The sequence below is a fragment of the Lissotriton vulgaris genome, chromosome 7 (assembly GCF_964263255.1).
Source record: "Lissotriton vulgaris chromosome 7, aLisVul1.2, whole genome shotgun sequence".
In the NCBI taxonomy this organism is placed as follows: domain Eukaryota; kingdom Metazoa; phylum Chordata; class Amphibia; order Caudata; family Salamandridae; genus Lissotriton; species Lissotriton vulgaris.
The window spans coordinates 1,558,700,122-1,558,726,538 of record NC_141695.1 but is presented as its reverse complement, the minus strand read 5'-3'; the positions used below and the strand labels follow the sequence as shown (position 1 = coordinate 1,558,726,538).

General features: G+C 41.8%; 1 protein-coding gene across 1 annotated transcript in view; it reads right to left on the bottom strand.

Moving 5' to 3' along the window:
* Positions 1-10,158: 10,158 nt before the first annotated feature.
* Positions 10,159-26,417, bottom strand: part of ATP9A (ATPase phospholipid transporting 9A) — a 482,075-nt gene continuing 465,816 nt past the window's right edge. Inside the window, exon 28 of the mRNA XM_086932451.1 lies at positions 10,159-18,025. Within this exon, the coding sequence (XP_086788577.1) occupies positions 17,889-18,025 (137 nt within the window). The 3' untranslated portion in view covers positions 10,159-17,888. The remainder of the gene's footprint in view (positions 18,026-26,417) is intronic.

Here is a 26,417-nt window from a genome sequence, read left to right as displayed (position 1 = left end):
CCCAGGGTATTGGCCTACTCCAAACGATTTCAGACGGATCTGATTCTGATTGCCCCTCTCTGGAGGGCTCAAGCGTGGTTTCCGGTCCTTCTAGAAATGTGTTCGGCTCCACCGTTTCTCCTTCCCCCATTGTGGAATCTCCTGTTGTACCCTCTCGGAGATCCTCATCCCCTGATCCTCTCAGGCTCCCTCCCCCTTCTCGCGTGGAGGATCTCGGGGATCGCTGGTCGCTCCCAGGCCTTTCAAGCGACGCTTCCAAGCTCCTTAGTGAAGCATGGGCTCCCAATACTCACAAACGGTATAAGGGGTCTTGGAAGCGTTGGTGTGATTGGTGTTCACAACAACAAGTTGATCCCGTTTCAGCAGATATCAGCATGATTGTTAATTTCTTGGCCTCCTTAGCCACCTCTGGTCTGGCTTATTCGACTATCAACGGTTTCCGGTCGGCTATCTCGGCGGGTCATGCCCACATAGATGGGAAACCCGCGGGTGAACATCCTTTTGTTTCCAGGTTACTTAAAGGAGTTCGTTTTGCAAAACCTCCCACTCCTAAGTATGTTACCTTGTGGGATGTTTCTGTTGTCCTCAGATTTTTGGAGGCCTGGCCTTCCAATACTTCCTTATCTCGCAAGCAACTATCTGCAAAACTGACTATGTTGCTATGTTTGGTCTCATGTAAGCGCGTGTCGGACGTACACGCTTTGGATCTGGCGGGTCGCAGCTTCACTCCTGAAGGAGTTTCCTTTCGTCTCTCCAGACGTACCAAATCTAATACGCCTTCTATTTCTTATCCTTCTTTTCCTTCTCACCCCAACCTTTGTGTGGTTCAATGCCTGAAGGATTATGAGGTGAGTACCGCTTCTTTGCGCTCAGACATGCAGGGTCAGCTTCTGATTGCATTACAAAAGCCTTTTAGCCCTGTCTCTCCAGCTACCTTGGCGCGCTGGGTGCGGGGGCTTATGTCTGAAGCTGGAATTGATGTTTCTGTGTTTGGCGCACACTCTGCACGTGGAGCGATGGCGTCCAAAGCTTATTCCATGGGTGTTACTCTGTTTGATATCATGAAGGCTGCAGATTGGTCATCTGCTTCTGTGTTTAAGACTTTTTATTTTAAACCTATCGATAGTGTTGCTTCTGTGGTGGTGGATCAGCTTTAAAAAAGCATAATCAGAGCCTCCTGTCCTGACATAGAATTAAAAATTTGCAAACATTCGTGACAAGAATTTTCAATTCTATTAAGGACTAGGAGGCGAGGATTATCCCACCCGTGTTTCATATTTGTATGCTAATGTATTATGACTGTATATACGCAGTTACAAATATTTCATTCCTTGTTCTCCCTCCCTGACTTGTTGTTCAGTAATATTACTTTGGATATTATGGCTTCGTATCTTCTTTCCAGGTTCAGACCAGAAGTGATGATGTTTGTTCCTCGGCGGAATCAGTTGCTCCTCCTGGTTTCTGGACCCATGGTTCTTCGGCTGCCTTTTTCAAGATCCTCTGGATGACAGCGGCCTGTTTGGAATTGTTGTTCCTGTTGTATTTAGGGTTTTACTTTAACTTGGACATTTTCCCACAAAGAAAGAGGAAGACAGACTAGTGTGTGGACCTTTTATACGCTGTACTCTATGGTTACTCCCTGGTGTTCATGGGAGATGTAGTTTTTTGTTCATTTATTGGCTGCTGAGCATTTCATTAAAGAAATGAGAAAAGCATAATCCTCGCCTCCTAGTCCTTAATAGAATTGAAAATTCTTGTCACGAATGTTTGCAAATTTTTAATTCTCTGACAAGGTCTTGTCTTTGAAAGGTTCACAAGCCCATAAGGAATGCTTGTTCCTGTCCGAAACTAAAACGACATTGAAAAATCTTCTGCTTCCTGGTTTGTGGTGATAAGCCAATTGGAACACTTGCTGCTCGATCCAATGAGCTGCAAGGTTCCTTCCTGCCAGCCAATGAGGAGAAACGTAACAGATGCAAATGATGCTGCAAGTGCAGCCGAGGAGCATTACAAAGCCACAACTTTGGTCCGGAATGCATCATGATCGAATCCAGGGTTCAGGAAAAATCGTAATTCGAGATAGTAAGCTGGTGATGCGCACACAGAAATGGAGCACATGCAGGTCCATTTTGAAAGATGTGCTGTGCTAAATATTCCTCAGCGTGCAGGCAGTAAACGGTTGATGTGTGCTAGTAATGTTTTCTGGTAAAAATTCAGATATTTGGATGCTGTCCTCCCCACTTCCTGATGGCAGTATTTTCCCACTTAGATAATTGAGGTTAGCTTCATAGAACTCATAGGAATAGAGCAGGCAGATCAGTCTAAAAAAACGTATAGAATAAAACCAATCAAACCTGTTGAAACACCCACTGTAATCCAAGTATGCACTGTTTCCATAGATGAAACACATACTAGGGTAAATTACGCAGTTCTCAGCTTCCAAAGATCCTCAATGCAGGTTCTTGCAATAAAGTTCATCCAGGAGCAATACTGTTCCTATGCAGCCCATAGAAGATGACAAGTACACTCCTGGTCCAAGTTGCCATTGATGAAAAGCAAAACGGAACTCCGGAATAGATTAGAATTAATGTATTGTTGCAGCACAGCATCAGCAGACCTGCAGTCTTGGCAAGTACTCCAGTTGTGTCCTACTACATTCCACATTCCAAGCGGTTGTCAAGAATGCAGTTACAAAAGATTCAAGGAATAAAAAGACTTAGACATTAATACTCTAACCAATATATAAACAGGAACTACAATATATAAATATAAATAAGAATGTAACATGTTCCTCATAATTATATTAAATCTGGCTCCCAGTTTAGACCATCATTGAACATGCACTCAGTAATAGTTTAGGGAAATTGGGGTAATGCTTTCTAATAGATGTCCTTCATCAGGGTTCATCTCTGCTCTGCATTCCATGTTGCACTTTTTATGCACTAATGCACATTTTATTTTAGTATAATGTAATCTATTGAGAATTTACTTGGTAAGCAGTACATATATTTTAATAGGGTCTCAGTTTTTTGAGCTCTTAAAGTGATATTTCTCTCCCTCTACATATAGTGAATAATATAATGATGCATTTGAATAAATATTAAAAATAGAAGTCAACCAATAATTTTTACATTTTTCATCCACCTTGTGTTAGATACATTTAACAATGCTTTTCTGTACCTTAACTGTACAATTATAACATTTCTTAACGGGTTCAGTATACAACTGAATCGAAAACTATTCTTGAAACAATGTGCTGTATGAAACTCTGAAGCCAGACTTTAAAAAGAGCAATGTGAAGTTAACACTGTTAACACTATTCATCTTACGAAGTAAGAAATCATTTCTTAACCCATAACGTTTCCAATATTTTAACATATAGACTAAAAAATGAGAAACCAAAATCCATAAGCCCACATTATCATTCATGGAATCATGTAGTTATTTCCTAAATGTCTAGAAATTAATAAAAAGGTTGGGAGTGTACACATTGTTTGAAAATGAACCTATTGATGCAATATATTCCCTTTGCTTGCGAATAACTTGATGAAGTCATTAAAGGGAAACGTGATATTTTTTATAACATTAGTCAAAGCTTTGGTGACTCTGCTGGCCAGTTGCTTTCCTTAGACCCCGTGAATGATGGAAACACTGATATACTATGTTAGCAAGGAACAACCCATTAAACAATGTGTCAAACCTTGCCAATGGAAATTCGGGCAAAGACAGCATGATGAATATGGCCTACAAGAATGTGATACACAACATCCTCCTAATTACCAATAAGGATGACCCCTGCCCCCTAGTTCTCCATGACTTGCCTCCGTGGTATCCAATGCCTTTAATCACCATGTAATTCTTACCAGCATAATATGCAACCATCAAGTTGCATCCTTTCACCAGCCTTTTCACACAAACACTTCCAACAGCACATGAGCTCAGCGTGCTATTGGTGTATCAAAGAAATGGCTATAAGCATGACTCACTTCAGAACCTAGAATGACAGCTTCCTACTCAAAACGGAATCCCCCCAAAAATGATATTCATACTCCTCAAAAGATTCCACAGAGACCCATTTAGAAAAGGCTCTTGGCAACATTTCTGGATGGCATCAACCTCTCAGGCACAAACAGCAACAAATACTATTATTTCTAAATAGGCACATCGCTCATCACCGGGCCAGACAATCAAGAAATCCACAGGTAATTCTGTCAATGTATTTTTTAAATTTTATTTGAAGAGTTTTATATAGCGCTGGGTAGACCCGGAGGTTTCAGAGCGCTTCACATGAGGATCATTAAGTTACAAGTTACAAATTACATCATTACAAGAGCATAGTAAAACACAGGGAAAAAACAATGTTACGGTATTTCGTCGGAGGGAGGGGGAGGAAGGAGACACAGTGGGGAGACGGGAAGAGCTGTGTCCAATGTCTGGCTGGGTAGGTGACCGCCGAGGAGGTGAACCTGGAACGATCTCCTCTATAGCTGTCTACCAGCTTCACCGGGCATCAGCCACATTGCGGACTCTGCGGTCAGGAATAACCAGAATAATAGTTTTGCATAGTTACATTAGTTACAGTTGCATAGTCAAACATAGAAGAACAAGTCCCCAATAGAGGATAGAGGGAATGGGGGAGGGGAGTAGAAACAGGGGGCTGGGAAGCAGATCAGTTTTGAAAGATCGGGAGTGGAAGAAAAATACCTCAAGGGGGCCCAAAAAGTTAGAGTAAACAGGACCATCCCCCAGGTAAGGGTCACATAGTCACTAAATCCGGAGCAAATTAAATCACTGCGTTAGGTCATCTTGTGGGGGTGAAATAAGTAAGCCTCATTAGTGGCCATTCATGTCTGGGGGGACAGAGCGTCCCAGGGGGAGACAAAGCGTCCCAGGAGGGGCCATCACGGTGCCCTCTCTCTTGTGGATGGTATTTCAGTCAATTCTAAGACCTGCCATCACTTAGGTGGTTGGGATCACCAGCACAGGGGCCTCTGTTCATTCCGCACTGTTACCTTTATCCGATCGCCACTTCTTGGCCTCCGGAGGGGCCCCTCACTGCTTTGATGGGTGAGATGGAAGGGAAACGTGGTGCCCATTTGGTCACTATTCCAAACGTCGTCGTGCTCGTTGCCTTGCCGCAGTGAAGGCGTTATCTTCTCTTGCAGATCTCCCCTGCTGGCCTTGACAGTCTGTGCCTCTCTGCTCAAGTCATGGATCCTTCGCGCTGGTACGCCCTGGGCAGAATCGCTCGGCCGCCATCTTGGAGTCCGGCAGCTTTAGACGCTCTCAGAGATTGCTGTTGATGGAGTCTGCCAGCGTCTGGTGCCCTTAGTCTGCTTGCAGCCTTGACGTTGATAGTCTAGGTGGCCCGACGTGGAGTGTCAAAATGGGCTTAGAGGCCCCACAGTAAGCTACTTCTCAGGAAAGGGAGGGGGGCTGGGAGGAGGCAGCGGTAGGCAGGTGGTCGCTCTCCCACTGGGCCAATTCTCTCGCGCCGCACCCTCGCCGCAGCTCGAGCACTCACCAGTTCAGCCGGTCACTGGGTGTGAACCCGTTTCCCAGCAGGACAGCTGATCCTCACTGCCTCTAGCCGTACTTTAGAGGCATCCAGCAACCATCTTGCCACCGGGCCGGCAGTTTGTGTTAGCCATCTTGGGTCTGCCTGTGTGTCTCCAAGCTGGGGTGAGTTTCGCCAAGAAGCTTTGTCACACTGAGTATGCTGAGGTTATCCCCAGGATCAGCATACTTCCCAGGCTTTCCGACACACAGAATTATGCAACATATTTGTGTCGAGGGCTCAGGACTAGTAGGGATGGGGGATACTGCGGACAGAGCTCCGGAGATCACTCCCGCTCTGGAGCCCCGCCCCTTCTGTACTTAGCTTAGTGGGCGTACAGCATTATATTCTAATTGAAGAGAGTCACACAAACCCCAGCTATCCGAATTCAATTCTAAGAAGGGAGTAATGAACTCTTCCTCTTGCTTAAGTACAACCTTACAACATTGGCTAAAAACCTACTTACAGTCAGTTTTTAAAATTCTGTATTATTTTTATAGGAATTAACCTTCAGGTTTAAAAAGACAGCGAGTATCCTTTCCAGCGGGGGCCATCATATTCTGGGCAGAAACCTCCACACAGGCATGGCATTTGTCTGAATTTCGTTACCTTGCTTACTTACTTCTGAAGGTTTTTAGTGGCAGGCTACCCATCTAAAATCTCTCAAACAGACGTTTGGACAGGGGTGGGGGAGAAATTATATCAAGGAAAACTTCAAACTTTGGGCAAGGCTTGAATTAAATAAATGATCTGTCAGATGACCTAAAGAAGCCATTGCTAGTTGTTGGTCATGCAGGAAGGCCCAATACCTGGTTTTCAGTACAGCACCCTCAGAATTTCCGATTTTCTTAGGACTATCTCAGAGTCTGCTTAGTCTCATTCTCCTACACCATGTTGAACTATATTGTAACCAAAGGGTCTTGAGGGCACAATTGCTCTTCATCAAATCCCTCCATGCACCCCTAAACTCTATTAGTTCTGGGGTAGACCAGATACGAACCTAAAATATCAAAGGTCTTAAGTGTGCCATATCTGAAACATGTTTGCTATCAAAGTCCATGAAAAGTGGAATAAGGGGTGTAGTTGAAGGAACACAGATAAGTGATCTGATAAGTTTATTTTCCTCCACTGTAAACTTCTGAGTATCCGCATACCCCAGACTTCGGCACCAAAAAGGGCAGCACCCAGTGCTTTGGCTCGATATACCTCCAAAGCTGGGCACATGGCTCTGGACCGGGTCTGTTTATGCAATCTGAGTATTGCTTTGGATCTTTGTGTCATAAGTAAGGTGCTTTTTCTAAGCTGGGGTTCCCAACTAAGCTTGTCGGTCACTTTGACTCCAAGATAATCAGGGCCCGGACTGGCCATAGCAGGCACCGGGCAATCCCCCGGTGCGCCGCACGGGTGGGGGCAGGTTTTGGGCCCCTGGGGGCCGTTTTTGTTACAGGGCCGTTTTTGCAGCTTAGCTGCAAAATCGCCTCTGTACCAAAATCGGCCCCGGCAAAGTGCTCGGCGGCTCCCCCAACACCCCCACCCCCCCCCCCCCCCCAAGTGGGGAGGGGGGCGGCCGAGCACTTTGCCGGGGCCTGTTGTGGTTCCCAGTTCGGCCCTGCAGATAATCAACGCAATAAACTCTTTCGAGAAGTTAGTCAGCCACTCTCACAGTACTATTTCTAATAGGATCGTTCTAAAAAATCTTGTATTTCGTTTTTGATGCATTTCTTTCTAGTCCCCTAGAAACACAGAAGTTCATAAACTTGTTAATTAAATTTTGAAGGCCGGTACAAGTTTTTGATATGAGTAAGGAATCATCAGCAAAAAGTGAAATAGGAAACTTGTTACCATTTATATAGGAGAGCCATTGCTACAATCCTGCAGTTCCGTAACAACATCATTTATATATAAGGTAAACAGAGTAGGTGCCAAAATGCCCCTTTGACCGACCCCACGATGAATTGGAATCTACTGTGTTAATTCTCCTTGGTTGCCCCATCGTACCCGAGCGTAATTATTTCTGTGCAGCCTTGGAATTAGATTTATATCTGTAACACTGCAATAATACTAGAACTATCACATTCATTAATTGCAGCTATTAACTGTGACTTTGCAGCTCTACATTCTGCAATATACCACTGGATTTCCTTCCTACACGGTGGCTTTAGTTTTTTTTAAATCTTTGTGAAAAACATAAGATAATTCTTTAGAATTTTTTAATAAACACCTAAAAGTGGAATAAAAGTTACCAAGTTTCCTTCGAAAGGAGAGAAGAAATGCTCAGCCCATTTATAAATTTCAGATTGCAATTCGCCAATCTCCAATTCGCCAATACTCGAGGCCACGAAACCCTTCGAGTTATTGGCTAGTGTTGGTTCAGGCATGACAGTAAGACACCCAACCAGCTCTCTGTTGAGAGGGTTTCTGCTTAGAGTTAAAAGTAATGGATTACTGTCACTGTCAAGTTGAGGCATGGTTACCATATCATTCAGCAATGGCCAAATCCTTAGATCAATTAAGATGTAATCTATAACACTTGAATAAAAGCCTCTTTTAAATATATCAGGATCAGATCGGGTTCGTACATTGCAAGCCCAGAGCCTGTGCCCAACCATAATCGATGCTGCCTGCATAGCAGCACGACTAACAGTTACTTTAAAGAATTGGGAAGACAAAGATCATGAAAGCAATGTTTCTAAAACTACACTTTCGCAAAAATATGTTATTCAGAACCTGGAAAAGACAAAGAACTATTGCAAATGAGAGTGGGACTTAATACATAACTCCTCAAGGTTTCATCAAAAGATTCTGGTCATGTGGTATTAACCTGGTGTTACCACTTTCTTTATGGGGTTATTTGGGGTCCTTTGGAGAATGTTCTCATAGATCAGCAGCCCTATGAGCATCATGTACATGGCTTAGCTTCCAACTATTTCCGTTTCTGTGTGACATTATCTCCTAAATGACAGCTCATGCAGAACCTATGCGAAGAGATCTGTGCCTTTTACTGGGGCACTTAGGAACTCATAGGACAATGAACATTTTGGTTCCATAGTAGAACAACGAGTAAGCCAACAAGTAACAGCTCATGGCTGGGGTCTGCTTTAAAAGTAATCTTAAGAGAATATATGGGGTGGATTTGGTGCACACGAATAGTGCCAGACTCGGAGATAATGGATCTGCCTTTAAAATGGAAGGGCAGGCTTAAACATTTGGGATGTGAGATCTCAGTATGCATAGTGACAAGCCAGGCAGGCTGATGGCACAATCAACTACAGAGGAAAATTGGGTGACTGCAGTTGTGTGATTATGATTTCTTGGCAATGTGTGCATACATGTACATTGGTTGACAACTGACTAAAGAATTTCATTGAATGCCACCTTAAGGCACTACCAAAAAAACGGATCAGAACAAGGAAGCAGTTATCAACAAAAGGTCTCAATCATGGCATTCTGTTTCCTGGAGAAATGGAGTGCACAAACAGTGACATGTCATTGTGCTAGGGGCTCTGTAGGTCTATACAGCTTAACTACAGTTGGAATTGGAGTTTTCTTTCCTGAAGCAGACTTCGACTAAAAATCCTACCATGATTTAAGAATGTTTTTGTTGATTAGGTTTGAAGTTTTAACAATGTAGAATAAAATACAACTGGAAAAAAATACAGCATCAGCCACCCATATGTAACCTTGAGGAGGTTAAGTCTCACACCCACTTTCTCTGCGCTCTCTACTTTGCATAAAAAATGCTGCAGTTGCTGTTTTGGAACTGAACTTTAGTTGCTGTATTTTTTGGTTTGAAAATGTTTTGGCAGCTTACAGTGCGTGGAAAAAGTTGTATAAAGAAGAAAAACGTTTCTCTTATTCAGTTTTCTACATTCTCAAGGAGTTAAAACGGCCCAACTTCACTTCACCAACAAAAAAAACATCGAGAATGAGGCTGGGTAAAAATGAGTCACAACTGGGAGGTGATATAACACGTAGACTAAACCAAAATAGGTTTGTTAAATTGTATTTTCATTTCCCCACAGTCCCAGCGCTGGGTTTGGTCTAGCGGTTCCTGAACCTGAAACCTACGAATAAAAGTTAAAATCCTGACTTCGACACTTCACACACAAGTCGTGTGATTTTCTGCAAATCACATCGCTTTTCAATGTCTGAATTTATAAACGAATTCAATGTAATTTAAATATGTGTAATGTAAAAACACAAATGTGGAATGTAGAGACACCATATACCTGTCCCGCTAAAATAAAAAATATATTGTAAAGTGCGTCTTGTATCGTAGGGCTAAGCCCCACTACATCAAATACATATAATACATTTAAAAAATAGCTCTTGATTAAGAAGCGTTAGAAGGGCTGGCCTCTTATACGCCTCGAAACTCATTTATTCCCCCTGGTACATGGTCGTGACTAATTACTACTGCTTTTCCCTGCTCACCCGATAATTGTCTCCAATGTGTGTTCTCTATAACACGAACAGAGCGTTTAAACTTACAAAACTTGGCAGGAGCACTATACAAAACACTACATTGAGTTCATGAATGAATGACTATACCACAAAAATAATGGAACAAGGAGAGGAGACATAAAAGAATATACACGTTGTTAGTTGCGTAAGAATCCTTTATTTTCAAATTAATCCCTTTTAAATGTGTAACTGCTTAAAACATGAAACTCCACACCACAATAAATAAATTGCATTCATATTGTACGTGAATATATTAAATGTACATCTTGTTCTCGAGAGTGGCACAATAAATATTATTCAATTTAAAAACAAATCTTTTGCTCTTCAATTCGTGAATAGGTGCGCAGCCATGGAAATAAAACAACAACTGGCACATCTGTAAAACACAATGACACCAAGGTTTCTTTCAATCACAATTATAATAAGCACTGTAAAAAGAATCAAGGTCAACAACTTGCAGAGATCTCAAACGTAAAATAATGATTATCATTAAAGAAAAAAGTTATTATCAGTGTAGTGTTACATCAACATGCCCCTGTGACCTGTGGTGCATGAAGCACAGATATGCACTTTCCAGCTGCTGGAGATTGTGAAACTCCATAAAACCCCAGAGGGTTTCCTTAGCTGAAAAAAATGCCCAGAAATGTAAAATGAATGAATAGGAACATTGTATAGCATTGATAAACAAAGCTCTCTTTTTTACATGACTCTTGAAAATAATCCAATGTACAACCAACACAAGTATGCAGCATCAATATTCTGTTAAGTATTTAAGAAATGTAAGCTTTGGAGGCTTTTGAAAAAAAAGGATTTGAAAACGGAATTGTATTTTTCTTTATTTAACAACAGAAGAATTTCACTTTTTTAGATAAAAGATCACTCTGCAATAAAAGTTGTTTTTGCTATGCTATATGAAATTAAAACAAATTCAGGACAGGGGTAACACGTGTTTCCCCTCTGAAATAAGAGTTGTATTATGATGGGTATTGCCCAGGCTGCTCTGCAGATCTTTACCAATGTCAAGGCTGCTAGGATTATGCAGCACAGCTATTCAAGTTAAACAGCACACTCTGGCAGTATTAATTTCATCCATCATATTTTTGTTTAGTTTGCAAATGATGTGGCATATTATATGCCAACTGCTGAACATCCATAACTATGCAATAAACAATGCAGCCACAGCATTACATGAATCCACTGACCCTCACCACTGTCCACTGTTTTATCAACAATATTTTTAACAAAACCTAAACATTCAAATTCCAATCAGAGCTTGTTATTAGCTGCACTTCGAGGAAAACAGTTTTTCCCGATAAACATGTATTGTAAATAAATGCATAACAGGCACATTGTAATGTGATCATATATTACCATTTCAGAGTTCTGGCGACATTTACAAACCGCACAACCTTCAGATTTGTGATTTATTAGGTCACCAAGACCCCCCTCAATGGAGGGAGAGAGAGAGAGCTATATATATTTAGATATAGAATCCTTCACTCAACTGTAAAAAGACACAGTCACGAGTTTCACCACTTTTTAGGTGGCTGGATGATATGTATCCAGTGACACTGTGGACTTTGGAAAATGGCAAGGTGGATTCTGTATAGATCAAAAACAGCAGAGTGATCCATATCTTGTGTTACAATTGCCATAATTTGGAAGTCTATTGAGGGGGGAGGGGTCGAAAACTAAATGAGCAAAGAAGATGAGGCAACCACAGCCTCCCCTAAATTGGTTTTGCATTCTCAAAAGGTATGGCCATCATTACAGAGCTCATGAACGCAACATCCCAGAAATCTGGCACCTATAATGGTTAATTAATTTTGCCAACCAATAAAAAATTCCTTTCATCCTAGTTTGAAATTGTTTGCTGTTAAGATAACCATGGTGGTCTCTAATGCCTTAATACATCATTATTATTTATAGTAATATTTTGTATTGCTCCTGTAAAGACACATGGGCCCTCTTTCTGTGTGCCCTGGCATTTTCTTCATGTTCCGATTGCATCACTCCTCTAATAGTACTTACTACTGAATGTGTAAAAATTTGGAATACCAAAAGCAATCAAGACTCTTCATACCAACGGAAGCACGCTGAATCCAAAAACCCAATCCTAACAAGTGAGTGTTGGACAAGCAAGTAAAATACAAAATCAAGTGCAGTAAAATATGAACTCTAATTGCAATATCTCTTTGTTGATTAGTGAGTAATTTGTGACAAAGTGGTTCAGCACATTTACAAGTCATCACACACTGTAAGGAAACATGATTGGGTGATTCATATCAGGAAATGATCTACCTGTGGGCTGTACATCTACAATGTAAACTCTGAACCCATCAATTTTATTAACTGTTCTTGTCTTTTTTTAAGTCATTTGAAAGAGATGGGAAATTCTAGCAGTAAGCATTTCAGAATTAGGGATAAATATATTTTAAAATTGCAGCCTAAAAATGAAAGACAATTAGAAAAATAGGTGTTTATACTTCAGGTGACATTTTAGTCAAAGGTTGACTTAGTGATGAGAAAGCCAGGACTAAAATCTTCTTTTTCCATTCAATAGCAATTGTAAAAACTTTTTCCCAGATCTCGCTCTATTTGGAGAAATCAGCACATAGATAAAACAAAAAAAAAGCAACCCCTGTGCAGAAACTCTCCAAAATATCTCATAAACACCATCACTGACTTTCAATTAAAAAACATCTTTCCTTTTTAGAACACTTTGAAGTAAAATGGGGACAAGCAAAAGTCAAGATAGCTATAAGAAAACAACTTTTTTCTGGAAAGGCTGCATTTATCATAAACATAGGAGACTGGCTTGGTAACATATTTAGATAACATACCATCACATGCTTACTGTGCCTGTAAAGTGCACTATCACACAGAAGGGCACTTTGGCATTACTGACTAATAACATATGAATTTTGTAACACAACGTAAAGGATCCTATTTTACAGCCTATCGAAAAATTGGTCATATTTATTGGATTGAGCTTGAAACAGAAGGAACACGTTTATCTATATATGCATTTTCCAGTTCCACCTAGGTGACTGAATTTATTTACAGTACTAAAAGCCAAATGCTTTACAAATCTTCAATAGAAATATATGCATTTCAAATAACATCCCAACAATTGGTACAGCTCAATGTCTTGTGTGGAAAAAAGTACATACTTTAATATGGCCTCCGTTGTTTGAGCTCTTTAAGTGACATTTCTCTTTTTCTACATGAATAATTTAATAATGCACATGAATAAATATTAAAATATAAGTCAACCAATGTAATTTTAAATGTTTCATCCACCTTGTGTTAGACACATTTGAAAATGCTTTTCTATAACTTATTTTTACAATTCTAACTTTTCTTGATGGGTTCACTATACAAGCGGATCTAAAACAATTCTTGAAACAATGCGATGTATTAAACTCTCTGAAGTCAGACTTTAAAAATGTCAATGTCAAGGTAACACTGTTAACATGATTTATCTAACGAAGTAAAAAACATTTCTTAACCCATATAATTTCCAATATTTTAACATATAGACTAATTAAGGAGACACCGAAATAAATAGGGCCATATTATTATTCTTAGAAACATGTCATTATTCTCAAAATATACAGAAATTAATAAAAAAGGTTGAAAGGATACACACTCTTCAACACTGAGTCTATTTATGTCATATATTCCCTTTGCTTGCTAATAAATTTATGAAGTTGCTAAGGGGAAAATGTTTTTTTATATTAGAACTTGGTAAAATCTCTGGGGACTCAGCTGGCCAGTTAGATTCATAAACCCGTGGAATGATGCAAACACTCATATACTATGTTAGCAAGCAACAACCCATTAAACAAGGTGTAAAAGCCTGCTATCTGAAAATTGGCCAAATTCAGCAAAATGAAAATGGCCCACAGCAAGATGACACATAATACCCTCCAAATCACAAACAAGGATGACCTCTGCCAGCTAGTTCTCCATGATTTGCCTGTGGTATTCAGTGCATTCAATCTACATGCCATTCTCACCAGTATAAAATGCAACCATAAAGGTGTATCCTTGTATTAGTCTTTGTCACTTGAACACCACCAACTACCAGTAAACCAAGAGCACAGAAGCACAAAGTACTGTTGGTCTAACAATCCAAGGGCTAAAAGTGTTGCTCTCTTTCTCATCAAAACCTAGAATCTCAGCCTCCTAAGCAAAACGGAATCCACCAAAATGAAATTTATTCTCATCAAAAGATTCCATGGAGAACGATTTAAAAAAAGACTGATCTTGGCAACGTTTCTGTGAGGCATTAACCCCTCAGACACAAACAGCAACAAATACTATTACTTCAAAATGGAATCACCGCTCATCACCAGGTAGCACATAATCCAGAAATCCTAAGGAAATTTGACTTGTTAGACTTCTGTATAAGATAAAACTATAAATCATACATACAATCCTTTCCCATTTAAAGTATGGTGCCTGCTCACTGCACTCCCTGATACCACACTAGTTCATCTAAAAGCAGCCTTCCACCCACCACCTATGCCAACAAAAGACATCTAACCACATGATACCGGCCCTTAAAGATCTATACCAGCTTCAATTCTGGTGTGTGTAGTATTCATATCTAACTCAATCACATAATAATCAACCACAAATGAGAAACCAGAGTGCTTAGCAGACAACCAGTTCTCAAGCTGCCTGAAACCTCTCAAAATTAAGCCTTTGCTTGACAAGTAATCTAAACATAAAAAAATCACAAAATAAAATAAAATAAACGCACCAGCATACTACCCCAGATCCTGTAAAAGCTATATTTGGCATTCAGACTCTCCTGCTTAAGCACTGCAGCAAAAACCACCCTGCTTCATCAATTAATCCCGCAAAATGTGCGAGATACGACTGATATTGTCAGCGAAGCTCAGCCATGTCCATAACTGTATTCTAACCTGCTAACCTGCACATCACTCCCCCTTAGTTGGGTTCCCATTATGAGTGGCTCAAAACTTATCCCCAATGATCTGAAGAGACACTGCTCCAGGACATTCTGACTTCCCCAATGTCTCTGGCCCTGGAAGTACTAGGTCTGCAAATTTCTGAACCAACAATTCCTGGCCCAGACCTCTAGACCTTTGACAAAGATGCAGCGGGCTGCAGACAGCTGCTTTGCCTGACCTCAACCTGCCCCCTAACTACAGCATGTGGGAAAGTGCAAATGCTCCCCACTCACCTACTCTGGCACCTCTTAGCCACCAAAACCAAGGTCCATCAAAAAGCCCCAGCATTCATTTACCAAGTGCTCCAGCAAGAGGTACCGGGTGTGAATGTTGGCCTCTTATTTACTATGAAAGCTGGAAAACATATGGATTTTTACCAAATATTCCCTGGTCCATGTTATCCCCAATTCTGAGGAAAATATCTTTGTAATGTCTAGATTTAGCTGTGAGAATATAGTCTGAAATTGGAGACTTCATCCATTCAGTATTCCCTCACCAACATTCAGGGAACTTGCATTGAGACCCTACGATTCAAAAATATTACCTTAAATTGCCATGTACAATTACTCCCTCTTTCAATTGAACACTATGCTTCCGCCTGACTGACATCTATTCAATACAATTAAACCCACAAATAACATTGTCAGGCTGACCCGAGTATTTCTACTAATGCCAACATCACAATAACTCGTCTCCAGATTTTACACGTCCTGCTGCAAGATCAGGATACCCGGGAAATTACAGTCCATTTAGGAGTTTGCAGATATAGAACAGTGGCAGCTCTATCTAGCCACAAACAGGATTTCAAATATTTTCAAAACACATTTAATGCAAAACTGTGTGAGGGAGGTGGGTAGGAGGCTGATTGGGGAAGAGTCAAAGTATTACTCTTTATGATCAAAAAAATACATTGAAATTATAATTCATTGTGTACAACTGACAAGACTTTAGTTGTATATATACATACCTTTGAAAAACGAAAAATATGCATTTCAATATTTAAAAAAGAAACAATTCTGCACAGTTAGACATTTGCTAAATACGTTCCTTGAGAAACAGGTCAAACTTTTGGGAATTTTTCAAACAATTTTAAAAGTCGGTGTAAACAACACTGACAGCAGAAAATACTCAATTATATTGTGTAACACAAACTGCTCAGAAAGTGCAACAATTAATATGGATCAAAACATGTAGTCAGAACAACAACTTAGTGGCATTATTATTTTGTAGGGATTCGACTTATCTCGTGCAGCTAGTCTATATATGGAAATAGTGATGTTGATTTTCCTACTAAAACTATGCAAATGAGATGCGGATCTGATCCTACTTGGAAAGCCATGGGTGGACTCCCGGCGGAACAAGAAACGTGTGACGATAAGATACATTTCATCCATCTTTGCGGTAATGAGAAAGGAACACGCTGTGGAATAGGAACTACGTGTTGATACATGGATTAGTGAAAGAAGCATAAAATGACAAACAAAGATGGCTGCATGACGAATCCCAGTGAGTTGTAAAAGAATATGCAACAGCAAGACGCAATATGTGGCCAAAGTGATCTAGTAAAATAGAATACACTCAAAAATGTCTCCATGAAGTTAACCTAGCTTTTCCATCATTCCTCTCTTTGCTTACAACATATGGATTTAGTTGTTTAGTTCTGAAGGCTGCAATCTACTTAGTCATCAAAATGCTGTTTCACTCTAAAACCTCTTCTGGAGGGTGCTGCCACAAGGTCTGCTCTTGTGCGTCGGATTCTCAGCTTCCTAGGACCATCTGAACAGGAAACATGTTTAAAGCTACTTTACAGAGTGAAAGGACTCTTGACCCTTCCTCCCAGTCTTGCTGAGGATTAGAGTCATGTCTTCCATGCTGTCAAAGGATCAAGACCACTCCCTTACCTCATTGGTGGCACACTGAAAGGCAATCAGTTGCAGGTTCCTGGGATAAGGCTGTGTTTAAGCTTAGGTTGTGCTCGAGAGAACATACTGCCTAGTTGTATTCGTGCCATTTCGACCCTAGCTTGGAGTGAAATATTAGGAAATAAGTCTACGTCATCTTTTCATGGTAGACTCTTCTGAAAGTAACGTAAAATAGGATATTGAAGTTTCCTCTTCATTGTTTTATAACTGGGTTAACAAACACTTAGACAGAAGTTGGTGATCTGTGAGAACTCATGCATACCCGCCAAATCAAGATTTGAACAATGTAAGTATTTTCATTATCAACAAAAGGAAAACTGCATCCCTTTCAGTTCTGTGACAAGCAGTGGAGGCCACAGCCAATACCAAGCTTTATCACAACACCACTCACAAAAGACAAAGAATGTGGCAGGCAGAGCAACCAAATGGCCATAGAACCTCTCTCCCCAATTACAATACCAAGCAAGGTTCATCCAAAAGTAAATGATGTGATCAGAGTAAAAATATAACACAGTCAGCACAAAGGAAGAATTCAGCACCATCAACATCTCCTCGCCAGCATTTTAAAGAAAAAAAGGGCACATTTCTTTGACACCTGAAGAAGCCTGTTAAGTGGAACGATGGTAAATTTCAAAGATTACACCTCTCAGCTCAAGTTAATGACAAAACAATTAACAAGTGCCAACAATGCCAGTGGGCTTTAAATACACCAGACATAGATGGATCTTTCAAGGAAAAGATCTTTGAAAACCTGGTGCTCATTAAGCAGTCAGCTTTCGGTCGAGTTTGTTCACTTGTTTGGATTAAGTTCACTGTAGTTCAAGCCTTAATCTCTCAGGCGTATTGTTATTGATTACTGCATAACACAACTGTTGTAAATAGTTGTTAGAATATTGATTATACAATTTTGTTATCCATCTCAAATGTGCAAAGTTCAGTTCTGCTGCGCAAAGTGGTAGCTTATGTTGTGAGCTTCGAATAATTTGGTGGCGAGAATCTTCTTCGCAGATATTTCAAGACGTAGAGTGGTAGACAACTGACCAGCGTTATAACGGAGACCTTCCACAAAAACGACAAGGTTGCAATAAAGTAAACATCTGTGAAGAAAAATAATAACAATTTGATGAGGATGGATGTTTATACATTTCTTGAGAAGATATGAATGGAGGTCATCATTCACAATCTCACTTCAGTTACCAAATTTATTTCTGATTCACTGAGGGTCTGAGTATAACTCAGTGTACATAAAATGTTGCTATTTGATACATTGTAAAGACTTTGCAAATAAAGTTTTCATTATAAAATTGTGGGGCTAAAACAGGACACTTTTTTGGTGGCATTCAATGCACAATCTGACTACGTTTGTGCCTGCAATGTAGCTTGCCCTACATAAGAGGAGCACCTTATGATCTGAAACCTTTATGCAAAGGTACAAGGGACATTTGAGTGTGGTTTTCAGTACAAAACAAAAGTGGGCATAGCCACCTCCTCACAACGTATAAGGAAATTAAATAGCGGTTACACCTATTGCTCAGGTAGTAAGTCTTAGAATGGCTGAAAGAGCATTCTGTGGCACAGGCCAGAGCCTAGGTGGGGTGAAGCAATAATTGAGTCACTTATCTTCCCAGCCACACTGGTGGCAGTCAGGCCAGTAATGTCATGTATACAGTTGGGCTGGGAGGAAAAATACTTGGTGATTGCTCGATAAAATGCTAAAATTGTACCTGAGATTGCAGACCTACACAGTGACATGCATTAGCTCAATACCAAGACACTAGCCTCAGCATTCAGCATTTGCTTGGGCATCATAAGGAATCCTCTTGGTTGTGGTTCTCTGCACTGCGATTTTCACAAGGGTACTTCTGAACCATGATTCTTATTGCAAGATGCTGCAGCGTGTCACTCACCTGAACATATAGTCACAAACTGTTTGACTTGTTTTCCACTTTCTTTCTATTCTAATCTTATAGATGTGCATTGAAGCTATATGCATTGCCTTTAAAAAACACAGTTTAAGTAGAGTTATGGTTATGAAATAAAATTAAAAATCACTGACATTCACAAGCTGTGATTAACTCCCAGTCCATAACTCATACAACAGTGATGCAAACCATAACTCACAAACCAAATGTGTTCGTCCATGGAAACAAATGATAACAAACTTGCCATTCGAGCAGACATTTTTGCTGTGCCTTTGCTAGGTTTAGTGTATTTCAGATAAGCAATTTTTGATAAGTTAGCATTACAAAAATGCTTTGGTGGGCTTGAAAGGGTGACTCAGGGACTATGGAGTTGATGTGGCCTAGAGCTGCTGACCTGAGAACCTAGGGACTAGGGTTTGAATCCCCACATGGCACGTGGCTCAATTCTGGGCACATCACTTAAACTCCCAGTGCCTAAACAAACACGAATGTATTTATTTTTTGGAAAATTTCTTTATTGATTTTAAGCATAGGTGACGGTGTTCAAAAACATCCCATACCACTTATCGTATGGACATTACAATATGACCAAACCCACAGTATACAAATGATCCTAGCAGTGTACATCAGTGGAGGCAGGTTTTTCAGACTTAATCATCTTGTTGACAATCTCCATGACCATGTTAAGACATTTATATTACATTACACTTGTCATCACTGAACCCCATCATCTGCCTGATTGGGTTCTGTGGCTGAGTCGGGGTTGTTGGCCTGTTCCAGGAGATATGACGGGAGAGGGGTCCAAATGTCTCGAGGGTGGGAAAGAAGGTGGTAGAAGATCAGCGTAAGTGGTTAGTTGTTCTTGGCAATAGATAAGGTCAGACTTTGAATTTGGGTGCCCTTCCCCGACCCCATCTGCAGGCTACTCGTCTTTTCGCTAGTAAGAGTGCCAGGGAAATGTATTTCGGCTGCGGGGTGGCCAATGCTTCGGTGTATCCCAACAGTGTAACAAGAGGGTCTTCTGGGACATGCAGTCCAGTCATTGTATTGAGCGCCCCCAACACCTCCGTCCAGTACCTACGGATGGGGGGGGACAGTCTCAGGCTAAGTATCTGAAATCTGCACCCTCACTCCCACATCGGTTACAGCGGTCGATGTTACGGAGATGAAGGCGCATCAAGTGCGCAGGGGTATAGTAGAGGTGGTGTAAATATCTATAGTGGATGATGCGCAACTGACTGCTAGCCGATATGTTCCCGGTTTGTTGACGGTAGAATGACTACTGATCATCAGTGATAGGGGATTCTAGTTCATCCTCCCAACGGGTCCTGGCTGATGGGGGTCTGTATGCAGTCTTTTTGAGTGGTGCGATAAAGCATTGAAATAGCCTGTGCCTGGGTGTCTTTCTGTAGGAGATTATGCAGTGGAGATAGCATAGGAGGTTCCCGTGGGAAGCACAGGGTGAGGGCTTTGACATCCTGTTGTAGGCCGATGTAGTAGAAGCGCTCTAGGGTGGTGGCTTGATAGTTCCGAAGAAGTCGTCACTAGTGCGAAATGTGCCGTTTGTATACAGCTGACCCCATGTCTGAATGCAAGCCTACGGAGAAGATGGCAGCAGCTACCCTCACGTGTGACCAGGAGGTCTAGCCGTTCTCCGAGAGGCAGTAAAGGGGAATATAACGTGGTAAAATGGAGGTGGTGAGCAAGGTCGTGCCAAGCGCTAGTGGTGCAGTCTACAGTGGAGGAGGCGAGACGTCGTAGGACGGCAGGTGTTCTTAAATATATGGAGCAAGTGGTTGGAGACATGTATCTGTCTTCGATTGCTAAGTGGGGCATGTATGGGGGGGTCCATCCAATACACCGGAAAGTGGGCCTAGGCACAGCTGAAATACAGCTCTAAATGCGGGATCTCAAACCCCCGTGCTTAAAGTCTGTGTAACAATGTCCCAGCGCAATCTAGCTTGTTTCCCTCCCCATATAAGGCGGATGAGTTGGGATTTTAGTGCTTGAAAGAAGTGTCTGCTGGGGGCACAGGGGATGTTGATGAAGAGGTAGAGCAATTTAGGCAGGATTACCATCTTTATAACTAAAGATCTCTCGGCCATTGATATTGGCATAGCAATCCAACCGGGGATTTTGTCGGTAAGAAGGTCTAAAACGCGCCTATAATTTGACGCCATCAAGGCAGGACGATTATGGATGACGACTATCCCCAAGTATTTGATTCTGTCCTCACCCCAAGTGAGGAGGTAGTCCGAAGTGAACTGTGGACAGGCCTCAGTGAGTGGAAAGATTTGGGATTTCCCCCAGTTAATGTTAAGGCCTGAGAGGTGTCAAAAGAGGATGAGTAGCCGTAACATGGGACTAAGGATGTCTTTCCGGGTTGCATAGATAGAGGGTGAGGTCGTTGGCATACAGAGAGATCAGTATCTGCCATTCTAGGTAAATGAGAGCGTGGTCACGAAAATGTTGGCGGACCTTAGCGGCTAGGGGTTCAATTGCAAGGCCGAAGAGGATGAGGGACAGTGGACACCCCTGCCTGGTGCCTCTGGCTGCGGTGAGGGGAGAGGATCTGGTCCCATTGATCAGGACACTGGCCTGAAGGCCTGTGTAGAGTGGGTTTATCCATGCCAGAAAGAGAGGGGGGAAGCCCATGCGTTGAAGGACAAATGCCAAGTAGTCCCATTCAAGGGAGTCAAACGCCTTGGTGGTGTCAAGAAAGACAGCCACCATGTTCATGTCAGGATCAATGTCCTGGAGGACAACAAATGGGGTCCAAAGGTTGTGGGAGGTACCTCTGCTAGGTACAAACCCAGACTGGTCAGGGAGGACCAGAGAAGTCATGAAGAGGCTAATGCGATTCGCAATTAATTTAGCTAAAATTTTAACGTCTCCGTTAATGAGGGAGAGGGGCCTGTAGGAGTCACATTGTGTAGGCGGTTTTCCCGGTTTAGGTAAGGATGTTATAAGCACCTCACGCATGGACGGGGGACTATGCCCGTCTCTCTGGCCTTCTCATAGACATGCCGCAGGACAGGGATAAGTATGTTACGGAATTCAGCAGGGAAGCCATCTGGGCCAGGGGATTTGCTAGATTGCAGCTGCATTATGGCGGCAACGATCTCATTGTCCTCGTGATGCGCAAGAAGGAATTCCCTCTGGTTGTCCCCAAGCCAGGTAATCACGGTATCTCCAAAGAAAGGGGTGAAGTCGGCAGGATGTGTGCTGTGTGAGGTGTATAGGGTACTGTAAAATCTTTTAAAAGTAGCAGCCATCTCCGCTGTGTCTCTATGTGTGTGCCCTTCCTCATCAGAAATCTCAAGGACAGTGTTGGAGAATCTGGGGGGTGAACCAAGGCCACCAGGGCTTTGCCTAGCCTCTCGTCTTCTCCATAACAAGAGCTTGAAAATATTTCCCTCTGAATTTACATTCCCTTTCGGCTGTCTCTTAGTAATCTGTGATAAGTTCACAGAGGCGCTTTTGTGACTCAGGGGTAGGTGTGGATTGCAGCAGGGCCTCAGTGTGTTTGAGTTCAGTCTCTAATTTACGGATTGTAGAGAGGATGTCCCTCAAGATCCCGCTGCCTTTGGCGATGCATATGCTGCGCACAGTAACTTTAAAAGCTTCCCAGACTGTGGAGTATTGTGCGACTAAGTTAACATGCGGGGGAAGAAATCCTCGATTTCTTGTTCGAGTTCGAATTTAAAGACAGGGTCTAGTAGGGCCTGCATGGGCAGGCGCCAAGACAGGTACGGAGATTCTTCGTGAGGGGGCGCTAGCATGAGGTGACCGGAGAGTGATCAGAAAAGGTGCGCGGTAAGTGGGAGACATGGAGCAGCCACAGGATTAGGACTCTAGAAATGAGCCACTTGCCTATCCGGGACCAGGATGAATGTACAGTAGAAAAGCATGTTCCCTCTTTGTTCAGCGGGTGAAGGTTGAGCCATGCATCTACAAGGCTGTGGTCTGTAACAATGTGGTTAAGGGTATGATGTGCATTGGAGTAGTGATGGGGTTGAGGGTGGGAGCGCTCTAACGATGGATCTAGTATGATATTGAAGTCCCCTCTCCATACCACATGTGTTGACCCAATATCCAATATTTTGTCCCAGAGCACTCTGAAGAATTTGGGGTCATCAGTGTTCAGGCGGTAACCGGAGACGAGCGTGATGGATTGTGCAGCTAAGCTGCCCCATAGGATGCTGTATCTGCCTTGCGGGTCAGCAAGAGTCCCAATGAGGGTATAGGGGAGTGTGCGCTTGAGCAAAACAACTGTGCCGCGCACGAAGGTAGAGTAGGAGGAGAATCATCGGTTGGCTGTCCACAGGGAAGCAAAAGAGGATGAGGACGTGGGATGGAGGTGCGTTTCCTGGAGTAGAGCACAATGTATGTTGTGCCGGTCCAGGTATGCAAGTATATGGCGAAGTTTGCGAGGGTCTCCCAGACCGCTCACATTCCAGGTCAAGAAGTTGCATCTAGGAGCACTAGATCGGGTCTCCATGGCGAAAGATCATGAGTCTTCTAGCAAGTGTCAGGCGGTGGACCAGTCGGTCAGTGAGGTCAGTCATATTCATGTTATTCAGGTGATCGATAAGTGGCAATGAACAAACTCTCAATGTATATGTATCAAGGACCCCCTGAATTAACGAATCTCACAATTCCTAGGCCAGGGAAATATGCACGAATGAAAAGTAACAACCCAGGACATTTGGCGGTACAAATCACATGTAGATCAGATACGATATAAAAGTAAACTACAGCTAGCTAAAAAAACAGGCTTTTATTAAACATTTAGCACAAGTAGAAAATCATTCATGTAACATCAATTGACAATTATAAAATCACATGATATACCTAACAATTACATATAATAAATTCATACACAGTTTTTTAAAAATTAAAATATAAGAGTAAGTGGCATCAAAATTTGGTCTCTACGCGCGTTTCGGCGGCCAGCGCCTTCTTCCTGGAGCAGCCACACAATATTAATTGGTCGTTTTATCAAAGAGTTGATGTTAAGATAAATTTTCGTTCTCTCATTCGGAATCTTTTGGTGATAAGTTGATAAAAACTGATTGGTTCGATGAGAAAAATAGTAAATCCCGCCAACCGGAACCCTTTTATGATGAAATTGGATAAAATTCGTTCTTGGGTATTTCTCCTAGACTTTATCTAATGTGCATTGGGTTTGGTTCAGTAGACTTCAAATTGATAGTTGTTCTAATTTTCTTAAGGATCTGATAACCTAAGAAGAAGAAAGATGCTTATCCCAGGTCTCAGGTTTAGGAAAGATGTTAATCCTTAGATGTATTCCAAGCAAAAAAATGTTCCCGCGCTCGCCGCTCATCAAGACGTCGCATCCCGCCACCGGACATAGGGAGCCCTGCCGACCAGTTACAGGCAGGGAGATCTTTTAAAAACTTTGCTTGGAATACATCTAAGGATTAACATCTTTCCTAAACCTGAGACCTGGGATAAGCATCTTTCTTCTTCTTAGGTTATCAGATCCTTAAGAAAATTAGAACAACTATCAATTTGAAGTCTACTGAACCAAACCCAATGCACATTAGATAAAGTCTAGGAGAAATACCCAAGAACGAATTTTATCCAATTTCATCATAAAAGGGTTCCGGTTGGCGGGATTTACTATTTTTCTCATCGAACCAATCAGTTTTTATCAACTTATCACCAAAAGATTCCGAATGAGAGAACGAAAATTTATCTTAACATCAACTCTTTGATAAAACGACCAATTAATATTGTGTGGCTGCTCCAGGAAGAAGGCGCTGGCCGCCGAAACGCGCGTAGAGACCAAATTTTGATGCCACTTACTCTTATATTTTAATTTTTAAAAAAACTGTGTATGAATTTATTATATGTAATTGTTAGGTATATAATGTGATTTTATAATTGTCAATTGATGTTACATGAATGATTTTCTACTTGTGCTAAATGTTTAATAAAAGCCTGTTTTTTTAGCTAGCTGTAGTTTACTTTTATATCGTATCTGATCTACATGTGATTTGTACCGCCAAATGTCCTGGGTTGTTACTTTTCATTAATGAACAAACTCTCCCCACTCCCCCACCCACATCAGCAGCCCAATCCTGCTGTGTCGTAATTCCCTCCCTCCAGGTACAGGGCGGGGGCAAGGGATCTGTGCGCTCTCTCATCCATAATTTTCCCTGTAGCTGCTGATTCTGGTACGCCCAGGATAGGCAGGTTGTTGCGTCTCCATCGAGATTCTAAGTTGTTTTTTGAAGCAATGACCCTCAAGACTTTTTCCATGTCAAGAGTGTTGTTCTCGGTCGTGGTGGTAGTGTCCTCTAGGTCAGAGATGCGGCGCTCTGACTCATTTATCCGTTCTTCGAAGCGTTTGTTTTTGTGTGTGAGGGTGTCAATGCGGGTATTCATTGCGTCCATTTTGGTTTCTATGGATGTCAGACTGGATTGTATTGTCAAGAGAAGTTCTTTAAAATTATCCGTGGAGGTGAGTGGGTCAGTAGTGGTGATCACAGACTGCTCGCACGCTAATTCCGCCTCTGTTCTTGCTGACTTGCAGGCATCAAAGGTGAGCTTAGGCGGCTTAACGTCTGCCTTGCCCATGGCAGACACTGCTGATCGGGGTAGGCAGGCTATGAAATGGTCACTGGTTGAGGTATTACGGTTCGTGGGGGTGCAGCAGCGGATGAGGTCACGCAGACCGCCACATGCAGGAGCAAGTGCCAGCCGGTTTACTGTCTCTGGTTGCGAGCTTCAGGGTCCGGAGGTGGCGTTATGATGGGTAGCGAACAGGATAGGCCCCATTGGCGGTGAAGGAAGAGCAGTGATCAGCGGCAGTTGGAATGGGTTGCTATCAGGGTCCACTTGCACTAACCACAATCACAAGCAAGCAGGCGATGAAGGTAGATCCGAGGGTGCAGCGGCAGATGGGCCTTCTTATATTGTTAGTATGAGAAAGCGTTATCAAACAGGGCCATCATCAAGGAGGTGGACCTTGGGCATTGCTAGATGGTAGGGCAAGCTTGGAGGCCGTGAAATCAGTCTGCCTCTGTAACAGGAGCAGTACAGATCTCAGCAGGGGGTAGTCACCGACAGCTAGTGAGCGTTAGGCCTGCGGGTGTGAGATGGTCATGCAGGATTCAGTAATATAGACATGGTGACAGGGTGCACAGTCTAAATATCGATTCCTAAAAATAGACCTACAGAAATATTGAGTTGGAAATATCGAAGGTACAGAATATCGAGGTCAAGAATACCGTTGGACAGAATATCGACCCTAAGGTAAGTAATATCTAAGTTAGTAATATCAATATAAAATATATTGATGTTACTAATATCGATATTTGTATTGTTATGTATTTCATTATGTATTTAATATGTATGTGTTAAATGTTTTTTGTTAAGTATTTTACTTGTTTTAAATTATATGTGTACTATTTTTATATAATAATAATGGTTTTTTTAAGTCAATTTTAGGTTTTGGTACCGGAGCGGGTTGTGGGCTTAAAGAGGAATAGGGTGGGAAGTAATTTAATTATACTAAATTAATTATAAATTTTTAGGT